At 35.1% G+C, this 14,638-nt stretch overlaps 1 protein-coding gene across 1 annotated transcript; it reads left to right on the forward strand.

The window, feature by feature from the left end:
• The first annotated feature begins 2,708 nt into the window (after window positions 1-2,708).
• Window positions 2,709-12,812, forward strand: LOC129257114 (putative malate dehydrogenase 1B). The gene is made up of 4 exons (XM_054895369.2): window positions 2,709-2,797; window positions 7,857-7,969; window positions 8,358-9,459; window positions 10,564-12,812. The coding sequence occupies exons 1-4, from the start codon at window positions 2,776-2,778 to the stop codon at window positions 11,007-11,009; spliced, it is 1,683 nt and encodes a 560-aa protein (XP_054751344.2). The 5' UTR covers window positions 2,709-2,775; the 3' UTR covers window positions 11,010-12,812.
• Window positions 12,813-14,638: the final 1,826 nt, after the last annotated feature.

Here is a 14,638-nt window from a genome sequence, read left to right on the forward strand (position 1 = left end):
CACCCCTTAACAAGTATTGGCGTGTGAAACCCTATCCTTAACACGTATTGGAAACAGAACGATACCCTTGCAATTACTTGGCAAGTATTGCCTGAATTTACCCCTAACCCTATATCTTGAAGACATCCTTTTTACGTGTTTTTTTTTTTTTTTTTTTTTTTTGGGGGGGGGTATCCACTTGTGAGACTGGTATCCACTAGTCAATGTAAGTGCCCCCCGGGAAATTAATCCACCCCAATGTTTATGCATGGGCGGCAATCCCAGGGGGGACAGGGAGGACGCGTACCCCCTACCAAAAAATAATAGGGGGGACACAATATCAAATGCCCCCTACTATTTTAGGTCTTTTATGATGGAGAAAAATACATCATTCACAATCGATATAATACACTTATTTTGGACTAAATGACCTTACGTTTTGAGTGATAACCATTTATTCTTTTTTTTTAAAGAAAAAAAAAGGAATTTTGCTCGTTTGATTCGCTCTCTCACAATTTTTTTACAATAAAATTTGCCCGATATGCCAAATATGCCCCCCTCAAAATGTTTGGCTTACGCGGGTCTACTTCTTTGAGAACATGGTCTGATAGGGCATGACATGAATTGTGTGTCATGGGGGTGTTATGGAGCGCTATTCGATTGAGTAATAAAGAAAACTTTTGAAATTGTGAAGGTCCGCCTCAAAGCCTCTTTAGCTGCATGCATAGCAAATAATTAATAAAAAGAATAGGAAAATAGGAAAATTTCTTTAATTCACAACTTATTTACTTATATTACTTTGACCTTGCAGGAATATGCCTGTTCATCAACAACAGAGTAAAATCGGCACATGATCAAAGTAAAAATCGGTTTTTATGCAAAGTAAATTCAGCTGCGCCAAATGCTGGGCTCATGCAATGAAAAGTCTTTTGGGCCTAGATCTAAACATAATATTATACAGATTTATTTTTGGTGTCAGGTTACTCCTCGAATTTGTATTGAGCCGAATTCAAATAATATTTTACCTTTTCCTTTTGCCAGTGGAGTTATCGACTTTTTTAGCGCATATCAACGAACGTAGAGGGCAGCAACACTTTGCAGTATTGCTTTTAGGAAGGTCCACTCCGCTCAGATTTTGTGACCATTTTCTCCCAGAGCACTTTTTTGGAAGATTGTAGAGTTGATTTTTTTTCGTTTGTTCAATTTTACTATTTATTATTGATAATAATATTTGTATTTTTTAAAAATTTTAAAACAAAAGGTAATCATGATTTTTGTAGTTTACATGGCAATAAAAATACATATATAGACTGATGACATTTGTGTTACCGTTCTTCTGCTTAATTTCGCTGCCCCTACCAACTCTACACAAGCTAACGCCAGAGCCAAGACCGTGATGTTCTGGTCTGGCCGCGCCGAAACTTCCCCGGTCACCTGTACCTCGGTGCGCGTACTGCGCTGCGTGAATGATAATGCTGACTGCACTGCACTGGCATGATAATCTCGACGCGACTCGACTTGAAAGATATAGACTTGGTCTGTCATTGATGTGGCACTATGGCGGATGAGCAACGATAAATATTCAAGGTTAGAATTTTAATTTTCACTTAGAGTGTAGATTGTAGTCTGAAAATCTAAAATAATTATGCTATATCCACAAATCCAACCCACATTTTGCAATCCATCAGGCAAGATCGAATACGACCACTAAACAGCAAAGCCAAGTCCCAGACCCAGTCTAACGTTAGACATAATATTAGACAGCAATTATCTGGTTCATTATCGAGCTATGTATATTCCGACGGGTCTTGACTTGAGACGAACTATCAAGGGGCGAAGGTCTATGTCACATCTACTTTTTTCATTTCATAATTTTACAAAAATTTGTGTTAGCATATGCATGCAGCCCACCGTACCCTACCTCAGCACCGACCGGCCCGGGGCGCCGGCGCGGTCATGCCATGCCAGCCATGGCGCTTGTATAAGAGGCGGTGCTGGATTGTGTAGGCGCATTATGGTGCAGCGAAATTTAGATGAAGACGTATCAACCTCACGTATACTTGTTATCATATTGATATGCAAAGTCATAAAACTGTTGTCACCACCATGTAATATTTTATGAAAAATACATGAACAAGTATTTCATATTTTTAAGCATGATATTTAATGTAAAAACATTTCAAGCAAAAATAATGATAAAGAGGAAATGAAAATAAATCAACTCTACAATCTACTAAAAAAGTGCTCTGAGAGGTTTTCGGTGGTCACCATAGAGATGTATACTATACATCTCTATGGTGGTCACAAAATGACTTGGCTAAATCCGGGTGAAATTAGCAGACTGCTTTATTTATGACAGAATTTAATCCTGTTTTACTGAAGATGTACAAACAAATTGTGACAATAATTTAGTGATATATTATTTTAAGAATTTGGTACATTATTTAATTTTTTATATATTTTTTGTTTTCATTGTTTTAATCTACTATTGTCATAATCTATTAGTTTACCTATATTTTGCTGTCACTCCGTGAGTGTATTGTATCGGATCATGGTTTCGTTGGCATGACTACCAAATTGCTCGCGCACTTCATTTGTATGCGCGTATCGAGTGGACCTTCCAAAGACCTTCCTAATAGCAACACGCTTGTCAGAGTTATTAATTATCTATTGATAACTCTGCTTGTGTGTTGCTGCCCTCTACGTTCATTGGCGCATATTATGTTGTTGTTGATTTTTGTTCTCCAACTTCAGTTACGGTGCTTGGCAACAGAAAACAACTTCTCACGGGGGAAAATGGCGAAATTTGTAATTGCGGGTGAGAATGAATTGAATGTAGTTCATAGGTCTTTTTGTATTGCTGATCACATTTTCGAAATTTGTACTTTTTCATATGTGAATAATGAATAGGCCTAGGGCTTAAAGAGATAGTTAATGTGAAACAACAAGAAGAGTTTGATGATGGTTCAACAGTTACCGCCGTCGTTCCTCACAATACGGTCCCATATGTTGCAATTTATGTTGGGATTAATTATCGGTACCAAACGGGCAACGGCCAACGCTGTAAAAAAAAAACGCTGTAGGGCCTATGGTTGGATCCCTTATCGACCACCTAATCTTCTAAGCATCGTATCTGCGAAAATATTCATCAATTTTACCAAGTTTTCATCTCATTTGGGCAGAAAATTGAGCAGATCAGATTCCCATGTCTCACTCGGCGACTCCGTCTCCGATTCAATTTCAATCCTCGTAATACTACTAATATGTATGTCGACGAACAACGAATACGACGGTTTTACATTTGCTCATTTGCACCCGTCTTTTGAAACCGACCACCCGCAGTACATTAAGTTTACGGCCGATTCTTGTCGTGGTGGCGAAATATTTTTACTCTTCCAAATCAGTTCTATGATGTCAACATGCTAAATGATCGTCTCACTACTTCCAGTTCCAGTTCCACTGCGAGCTCCGGCACATGATTCTACGATTGACGACGGATATTTGTTCTACTTCTAGAGCCGTTTCCTATCGGATTTCTTGGTTTTTCAGCGGGGTTTGGGTCTGGTCAATACAATTTCGATTAGGGATCCTAATAATTCTACTAAATTTTTATTTTTGTTGCTTCTTTTTTTCTCGTAAAATCGATTCTTACCGTTTCTATGGACACTGCGCCTACTCTCCCGCGCGTATCGTTTGTAATACGCAATAATTTTAACGTGCGCAAGGTGGTCCGTTCCAAAAGAGGTGGTCGATATGTGGTAGTCTCACCATAAGTGTAAGATTGTTCCGTACCTCAAGAGTCAAGACACATTCGTGCAGGCTCCACTTCACTACCGCTACACTACGCTCTACCTACCCGAACCTCAAGGTCCAAAACTCGCTCTGATACTAGTCTAAGTGGCAAAGCGAGTTTGGCAAAGGTGGGAAAATCCTACACCAACTACCTTATTAAATTAATAATACTAATAAAATATAATAGGGTAACTGCACACAGAGCAAAAAATTTCGCCCTTTTCATCGCATTCACACAGCCAAAAAAGTTCATGGAAATTTGAGGGAAAAATCAAAGTTCAACGCATTTCTGACATATGATCCTGTTATCTAAAATCCTAAATTTAATGATTTTGGTATCAAATTAAAGAGAATAAAATGCTCCAATAAAATAGCCTACTTTACATTTGGTTACTACCATAATTTGATGTGGCATTAAAAAAGGAAGTTCAAAGTCTTGTATCTTGTGAATAAAAATACCATATTTTTGTAAACTAGCGGGTTTTTGTAGTATTGAATACGGCAAATCCAATGGAAATACTAATTTTTCACATTTCCTTTAGGATCAAGTGTCAGAATTGCTTTCAAAATACCCTTCCCCCACTACTCCAGAAAGCCCAATGCAAAACTGCACACAAAATATCTGCACTCTGTGTGTGGTCGTGTGTTTCAGCTGTGTGTATGTTGTGACAAATTATACTACAGAGCCTATTGGGAGCATTTGGTGGAATTTCATTTCATTCGAAATTCATTTAATTATTACTCAAAAACTGATTCATGGATTACTATGAAATTTGGTAGATTTCTATTTTGCACTATTTTTATCAAGATCTGAAAAATCAGACAGTTTAATGAAGTGGTTGATGAGATAGAAAAATTTTGCGGTCTCCCTACTAATAAGCTTAATTTCTTTTCATCCTAATTTCTCTCTATATCCATCCTCCGGTTAGCCTCAAAATTGGTGATTTAAAACATTGCCAATCAATGTCATTGCATGCGCATGTATACGCGAAGGTCTGAGCTCGGATAAAGAAAACATGTTTATATAACGTTCAGCAAAAAAAAACGGTACAAAACTAAGATGTTACTAAACATAAATCATTTATTTATTTCTATTCCATTTTCATTATCATTAGTTTTTTTTTGCCGAGATTAATTTTAATGAATGGAAATTGTTGGATTTGTGCTACATATAACTTGAGATGATGAGTGAAAAAAAAAATCTGCAGTAATGAAATATTGAATTTAAAATATAGATTAGGCCTATATAGCTTACGAATCCATCACAATCATTATAAAAGAAAACGTTATGGAAAGTCCATACAAAAAGGTGCATTTTAAATCGTAGGGAGGCCCTTTTTGTCATGTTAAAGCAATAATGTACATCTCGACTCCTCAACTTTGAAATTTTGAACATATATTATTTTGGATATAGTAAATATTGTACCGGTAAATAGTATTTTTTTTTCCATTACGGATTGATTTCACACATTTTTCTGTTTTATTATTGCAAAGCACTACTTTACCCACTTGACATGGTTGCAGCAAATTTCATATTTTGCTTGTCTTCAGTTACTATTCATGCAAAGGTAGGCCCCTATGTTTATACTGAAGTCTAAACACTCGCATTTGCATTTCTTGCGTCATATCTGACAAATCAAATAAAAAAAATTAAATTTTTCACACGCAGCCTCTCATATTTTCCTTTTAGTCTCATACAGCAGACACATCAATTTTGTTTACCCAGGTACTCCTTTCAAACCCTCTTTTGACCTCAACAAATAACATTTAAAGCATAATTTGCAAAATTATCACTATAAATAAGTATTCTATAAAAATACCGAATATTGAACTACATGTAATACAATGTCGAAATTACTTGGTTACTTCAATTCTTATGTCGGACAAGGATCTCCTTCGTTGAAATATTATTGAAAGGTGTCTCTAAAATGGCACTGTGTTCTCGATAAAGGAAATAATGAAAATTTCAATTTAATCCAGTTATGAACGTTTGTGAATCCTAAAAGTTTTTTTTTCTTTTTCCTCATAACGTAAGGTCCATGCATCAATTCTACATTCAGTAATAAATAAAAAATCATTTGATCTCCATTTATTGAACTATATGATTTTATGAAAAGTCGAAAAAGTTTGAGTGACAATGAAGACTAAATATTTTTCTGATACGATACCAAACGACATCGCAAAATTGCCATGGCTTTTCGTAACGAGCCCCAGGATTGTGGATGCAATCAAGACTCCTGGGTAACCGTCGATAGACCCCTTTATTATTCCTAGTGAAATGTAAATAAAACAAAAGATTTCACTTAACCAAGATGGCGTGGTCTAATAGGAGAAGATCTGGCCTACAACGTCCACAGAATTAACACCTGCAATGCATGTACATGTATCTATAAATATTCAAACAATCTGACTAAAGATGTTGGAAAATATTGAATTTCAAGCACTTCATGTAACAGCCTCAAGATACATTTTTTTTCATTTAAATCCCTGAATTGTGTGTAAAGTTAGAGGGTGGGCAGAATTTAGGCACCATTTATTGTTTGATCTAAAAATGACTGGATGAGGTTTAAAAAAAAATCATATCTCTCTAATATTTTTACGAGATATTTGGCACACTTATGAAGAATATAAGGAATATTATCAACTGAAAATATTTGTGGAATTAAAAGAAGTTCATGTTTAATCTTAAGTTAAAGTTTTTAGGAGCACAAATATGGGGCCCCCTTCATACTCTCATCTTGTAAATCTGGCAATGTCACGATTCATGGAGTCTTGCCCATCATCCTGATCTTTTGATTCCAAGTTCTTGTTTAGAAGTGATTTCATCCAATTCCAACAAAAACAAAAGTCAAGTTTTGTCTGTCCAATGAATGAAGATTTTTTATTGGTAGATATTTTTGTTTATGAGTTTTGCACAATACCCAAATGCTTTTCAGTTTCTCTACAGTATACCATATGCATGATGTTGAGATGGGGAATCACAGCTTTCCCTAACTCGACATCATACATTTGCATTTGTCACAATGAATAGGCCTATTGCAGAAAAGCTTGTTATAATTTAGAGCTTGAATTTCAAGCAATTGTTTAAAAAAAAGATAATGTTAAAATCTCAACAAATTCATTAGATCAAAAGTTTATGAGAAACTGCATCTGGCTGATTTGCCTGCAAATTTATGCAGTATGTACAAAACAATGTCAAGACAATACAATTTGCATAAAGCATTGGTGCCTATATGTCTGCATAATTGGTTTGTTTTTTCACAACCTTTGAATACTTCTATTACTAATATACTTCTACTGCAAATATGTAGTTGGTATGAACTGTGGACGAGGGCATAACAAGACCAGTTAGGGCACCTTACCTAATAAGTTCATGTACAGTATATGGTCAAAATACATGTATTCAGGTTTTTCACAAGTTATTGATTGTTTGATCTTTTCAATTAAGCAATTATACGAATTTTGCAATATGAGTAAATAAAACGGGCTTGCCTGTATTCTATATTCAACTTCAATGTAAACTCTGAAGTTGTGGTTTGATATAGGTTTAGCCAACAGCATATTTGGTACTCAATCCAATTGATAGACTGTATCTGTCAGGGAGAGTTTCTTTTTGCAAGTGAAAGTACACAGTCAACATGAGATGCAAAACAATTTTTATATATTTGGCTTTCCACTATTCCAGTACAGAGTTGGACCATGGCTAAAGTTAAACTGCCTCAGAGATTTACCTAATATATTTCAAACTGTTGTTCCAAAGTGACTATTGTCTATTGGGTAGAGAACATTCTTTATACTCTGCATGGAAAATTAAATTATGTAATATTGTTTGATGGTGTTATCCTATCAGTTACATGTTATAAAAATTAACATCAGTGGTATGTGTCTTATTAACAATGTGTCCTTTTATGGGCAAATTCATTAAAATTTTACTGCACAGTCAGAAATCCATTTACATGAAGCTTCCAAGTATATACACATGGTAATCAAACACTGATAATTACCTTTAAGGTTTATCACTCTGCATGAATCGATAACCTGTGAATTTGGTTTTCATAAAGAAATTGACTTTGTATATATTACAGGCAGGGCAAACTGCCCTTACTATGCGAAAGTGGAACTCCTTGCAGATGAACTGAAAGCCACTTTGCAGGATTTTTCTGTACACAAGATTGTTAAACAACCAGCAGAATGGGAGGTATGTATCTTCATATCTAATTCAAAGTCTTTGGAAAATTGATTTACTTTCTTGTTAATTTATTAATTGAAAGAAATTAAGCATTTCTGAGGTTTAGATATATTTTGCACTGGTACAGTTATAGCTCTGATTGATTATTACAAATTTTAGTGACCAAGTCATGTTAACTTAAAACTATTTTATTTATTTTAATCTTAAACTTATTGTAAGTGGATTGAATATTAATTTATTCATGTTAAGTTGTTAACCATCTCCATGTACCTTCTTGAGTCAAATACATGTAGCTTTCCTCTCACTTGATGAAATACTGAAATTTCATCTAAAGATTATGTTCGTTAATGAATAATGTTTAAATGCATATCGTTTCATCTTTCATCAATATGTACAGGATTGGCTACAACAACAATGCAAACAGAACAACTGGTCATTCAAGAAATCACCAATCGTTTGGAGAGAACTTATTGAAAGAGGTGGAAAAGGAGTCCTTATAGGTGGCTCCAACGAATTCCAAGAATATGCCTATAGCTATTATGGTATCTCATCTGAGCAAATGAGCATTGACATGACCAAAATTGCATCTGAGAATTTGGAGACAAAAGTTGTTGTTGACGTGGAGGAACAGCATAGACTAAGCATGAGTAAGCCTCTTCAAGTATGCATCACAAATTCATCTAGTCCTATAGCCTATCACATGGTCAATGAAATAGCAAGAGGCGATGTTCTGGGACATGACAAGGAAGTGAGCATTAGACTCTTGACAAAACCTGTAGACAAGGAATTTGTAGAGGGACAATGCATGGAAGCATTTGACCTAGCTTGTCCATTGCTGAGGAATGTAAAGGTTCACACAGATGCCACAGCAGCTCTTACTGGTGTACATGTTGCAGTGTTTCTTGATGAGTTTTGTTTGACAGAAGAAGAAAGTGCCAAGCTTGGGGGTGTCAGCCAAGAAGGTTGTGCACAGTTTGCTCAGTATGGACGCATTTTGAACCAATATGCCGATCAAGATGTCAAGGTCTTGATCAGTGGTAAAGGCAAACTGAACTTTTCTGCACTCATGCTCAAACACAGTGCCCCAAGGATTGCCCGACAGAACATTACAATTACCCCACGACTTCAGGAGAATCGAGCAAAGGCAGCCATAGCTAGGAAGATCAACGTCAATTCTGGGAGCGTGGCTGATTTGATCATCTGGGGAAACATTGGGGGTATTACTCATAATGACATCTCAGAAGCTCGTGTGTTCAAGTATGAGGGAGCTGTTTGGGGTCCACCTTCATTCTCAAGGCCTGTGACAGAAGTTGTTCATGATGAAAAATGGCTCCAGACAGAGTATTCTCAACTTCTTCAGAACCACCCCAGTGCTTTGGAAACCATGCTGAATCACAAAGTTGCCATGTCAGAGGCTCATGCTGTGACCAGTGTTCTTAACCACTGGTTCAATGGATCACCTGATAAAGAAGTATTTTCACTGGGAGTTTATTCAGATGGTAAGCTCTCCTTGCATAACCTAGACATTCATTCTAAATTTGTATCAATAAAAGAATTGAAAGTATCACTAAAGAACGTTTTTTCTTTGTTAAATAAACACTATTAAGATGAAAAAAAGGAACTGAAAGACATGAGGGAAATTGTGATGTATATGAGCATACTCTTTAAAAAATACCCAAGTCACAATAAAATATGAATGTAGATAGTATCATAATAATTGAATAAAACAACCTGCAGACCATTTCATGAAAGAACTTGTTGGATTTTTAATCTAATAAGGTATGCTTTGTTTGACAGGTACCAAATTTGCTTCTCAGCCAACAAAAATCAATCAAACTCCCAAATTACATGAAATTTTCTCCATAGGTTACAAACAGGTTTGACAATATATTTTTACAGGAGGAAAATCAAAATAGCAGTTGCAAAAAAATTGATCTTTGGTGGGTTTAGATATTCATTTCAAATTTGTGATCAGATTTTCACAATTGCCATGGATGTTGTTGTTTGAGACATCCAGATTGGTGTTTATATAAGCTACAACTCAAAAGTTTACTACACATAACCAGAGCCGTGGAAATGGGGGGGGGGGGGGGGGGCTTCAGCCCCCCACTTTCTTCCAAAACTGTGTACAAGAACGTAAAATGACCATCTGATTTTGACTTTTTGCATGGTCAGCCGGCCCCCTCCCACTTTCAAAACCATCCCTGGTAACTACATTAATAATGTTTTTTTTTTTAATCCAACAAGTATTTAGATAGCAGCAGTGAAAACTGGAAGTTAATGCAAAATTTATAGATTTCATACAATGACTCACATTTGGAACTATTTAAACCGTAAAACTACCCAATGGGAATTTCAGATTATGTTTTAAAACTTATTACCCGGCCTTCCTTTGATGCCTGATGGAAAGCAACAAAATTCATCCTGTCTTATTTGTGTCTCATACTGGATCCACAACTGCCTTCAACTTTTACTATTAAAGAAAAAAACAAAAAACAAACATCTTTTGACTGTGATACAAGTAAAGACATTTAAAAATGAAAAAATAAATCTTATGAATGTAAATAATCTTCATAATCATTTTCATTTCCCACCTTTTTCAGGATGGTATGAGTTGCCAGTGGACATCTTCTTCTCCCTTCCTGTCAAATTTCAGAAAGGTGCCTGGGAAGTTGTCCAAGATCGTCAGATTACCCCTGAGGTACGGGTCCAGCTGGATGAGATCACCAATGAGTTGATTCATGAGAGGTATATTATCTTTCCCCCACCTAAAGCAGATACCCCTCCCCCAGAGTCCTCCATCGAGGGAGAACCAACTCCAGTAGAGGATGATGGGATGGTGTTTGGCGAGGGAGAGAAAGAGAAGGGAAAGGAAGGATCGTCATCGGGAACAGAAGGTGAAACGTCTTCATCACAGGAGTCAAGGTCAGGAAACCTTTCAAGGATTGCAGAGGAATCAGAAAGCGATGCCATCAAAGGAAGGCCGGGGAGTAAATCTGAAGCAGAAAAATCTAAACCAGCAACACCACAGACAGCTGAACCTGTGTAGATATATCAAGAACTGTATACTGGTGACAAATGGTCTTTGAGCATTCTTTACATGAACACGATTTTTTTTCATGAATATCTAATCAACAAGATTGTTTGTTGCCTAGCAAATAATCTACCAATCATATTCTAATTTTTAGGATGTCAATTATATCACCATCATGTTACTGAAGGTCAGGTCCAGTCAAACAATGAGTTGCATTTGATAAATAGAGGAAAATTGAACAAATTCATCCCTGAAAGTTTCATCATAATTAAATGTAAAATAAGAAAAATACGATATTTGAAAAGTTTGCTTAATTTCAGCTTAACACTAAAACATAAATCATTGTCAGTATCTTAATGAGGGAACTAGTAATGTCACCCGTTTACTATTACTTTGTATTTTATTGCATAGAATTCGAAATATATTTATTTTTCCTTATTATAGTGTTAAATAAGTTTTGATTCCTGCTCCAACAGTGCTTTCTTATTGTCAAATCAACAAAAATTGAAATATTCTGTAGTTCATACAATGAAATACAAATCAATTGTGAATGTGTGACATGATCAACTCTCATTTGCATATCACCTGTTAGATTGTGCATAGAGCTGCCAATTTTCATGAAATTTTCAGTGTTTTTTTCTTTCCATTCAAATAAACTTTTTGTTGTAGTGGACTTGACCTTTACTATAGAATGTAAATTTTAACATTCTGCCCAGCAGTGATCATTTATAGATACAGATTCTTAAACGATTCCTTAGAAATGTAGAGTGTTTTTAATCCTCATTATTAACAAGGATACTATAGTATAGTATTAGATAATTGCTCAATATACAGTGCGTATCAAGAAAAGCGGGACAGTTTTGACAAGTCTATAAAAGATTTGTTTCAAATCATGATATCTATATTTTGATGTTAATAGATGCTCTGAAATCTTATCTTTTAAATGCAATTTAAAAAAATTAATTTTGTTCATGCTTGAGCGAACACAGGACGTTTTTGTCGGGGGTCCAAAAAGAGGCTTGCGCCAGAATTGCAGAATATGAGTAATATGATGAACAGACTTCTTGCTAATCAGAAGACTTCCTCTTAACCTTTTCATTATCTGTGCCATAATTTTCGAATTATGCTGTCAAATTTTATTAAAAAATTTATTGATTTACTTGAATTATTATTTTTTTTTTATTTAAAGTTCTTTTACCTTTGAATTTTCCTTCATAAGTAAGAAAAAAAAAGACTTGTCAACCCAAGCAAGAAGATTTGCATTATTAATTGGTAAAAACTTGTAATCATTCAAATCCTTTTATTATGTGAAACAAATTATGTTATGGTACCTTTAAAAGACATGAATCAATTTTTCAAGGGTTTATTGATTCCTTGACCAAGTTTAAATATATGCTTGACAGGACAAACAGGAAGGGATTCATGTCTTTCAATGGCAATGGTGTATTGAGTCGATTTTGAAGGAGCTAGATATGGCAGATCGGGTAAAATGTGTTAAAAAGTTGTTAGCGAGCAAAGCGAGCACACAAATATCCCCACATTTTTATTACAATATCAAATTTTGTGATAGATTTTGACATAATATTCGGAAAATAATACCATATTTTACTTTCGATATTTCCGTTAATTTCCTTTCCAATTTTTTTTCTTGGTCATGATTTTTTTTATTGAGGGGGGAGGGGAGCATCCCCGAGCCCCCGCCCATCTGTATGGCACTGTTCAAAAGGCACCATAACCTTTGTAGCACACAATGAAAGGATTTGAAAAAAATTGTTTTTGCTTGAAGAAGGAATATTCAAAGCTAAAAGAGAACATATTAAAAAGAAGCAACAACAGAACAATTTAAGCAAATAAATTTGAAAATGAATTTTGACCGCATAATTTGAAAATTATGGCAAAGATAATGAAAAGGATAAGAGGAAGTCTGCTGATTAGCAAGAAGTCCGATCATCATATTTATCATTTTATGCCATTTTGGCGCAAGCCTCCTTTTTAAACCCAGACAAAAACACTCTGTGTTCGCTCAAGCATGAATGAAACTACATTTCTTAATGGCCATTGAAAGATAAGATTTCAGAGCACCTATTAACACCAAAATATAGACATCATAATTTGAAACAAAAAGTTTATAGACTTTTCAAATCTGTCCCGTTTTTTTTATACGCACTGTATAACAAAGTGTTGAATGGAATTAGTGTAATATTTATGGTACCACATAACGAGAATGCTTCATTTTATTCATTTTTATTTTGACGGCATGACACAAGGTGAAAGAAACTTTGTGTTTAGTCAACATTTCTCATAATGCACCTAAAAATGATGAATAGGTTAGCTTGTGTTTGATGTAGCTTCCATTATTAATTAACTAGATGCCTTTATTGATTAAAATGAATGTTTGCACTCTCCTTTATATTTATATAATATTGACTGGTCTTGAGGGGAACATCAAACATATTGCCAGCAAAAGAATCATATTGGCCCGAGTCTTTAGACGAGGGCAATATGGGTCTTTTAAGGACGTTCCACAGTTATGTTTGTGCGCATTATGATCTGCGCATATTTTACACTCTGCGCGCTGACGTCACAATGGATGAACAGGCGATTAATTAGCTGTGGGTAGGAGCTGATTTTTCTCATCATCTGCACTCTAACTGCAGATCCGATGCGTTATTTTATGAAGCTAAAAACTGGAATTATTCCATGGACCATTTTAAAAAATATCTCTACAATTTCAAAATACTTTACTCTGCAGTACTGGCAAGAATCACGAATATGACCCCCGAGTTTGAATAAATGGTAGAGTGGTTTTGATTTTTTCTTCACATAGATACAAAGTATTTGGCGCATTTTTGGTGTTTAAAAAACACATTTGCTCTAATAAAAATGCTGATAGTTTGAAAACAAGCACATGAACCCCTATTTTTTGATGTTTGTACCTCTTAGGTATAGCTTCCTCTACAACTTTGCAAATTTTGGTGAAAATGACATGGATTTTGAATAAAGTGCAGCATTTATTGCACTTTTGTAGTTTGTTATTGAAATTTCACATTTTTGAGATTCGGTTTTTGTTATCTTTTACGCCATTTTTAAGAATTGACTGTGCTGTTAGATTTAAAGTTGCAAACAAATAGCACTATAAATAGATTCTCCATTCTGACGATACAATTATTAACTCTCTTGCGAAATTTGATGACTTTTTCGTGTATTTTGACTGAGTAATAGAGGTTTAAATTCATGCTAGTATTCTTGCGAGGTCTAAAAATGCCAAATTCTTTTGAATGCGCATTTCTTATGAACATCAATTTTGGTGAACTTTGAAGCTCTATAGCAAAAAATCAAGCACATGGACCTATGTTAATTTTTGCATATTTCGAATATTAAGGTTCTAAACTATCTATGTGCAAAGTTTGGTGAAAATGACATGGATTTCACTTTAACTATGGAACGTCCTTAAGGGCAATATATTTGATGTTCCCCGAAAGAAGGGCAGTCAATATTTTTATTATCATCCAAATCAGATATCTAGAGCAAAAATAATGATAACAGTGATATCTTTAAAGAGTTCTGTTGTGTCATGATAATATCAGTGTCTAGGCTCTGCACTTTACCATTATGACGTACTTGCAAGCGCCCAGATCCAGCGT

This window comes from Lytechinus pictus, chromosome 3, assembly GCF_037042905.1.
Source record: "Lytechinus pictus isolate F3 Inbred chromosome 3, Lp3.0, whole genome shotgun sequence".
NCBI classification, from domain to species: domain Eukaryota; kingdom Metazoa; phylum Echinodermata; class Echinoidea; order Temnopleuroida; family Toxopneustidae; genus Lytechinus; species Lytechinus pictus.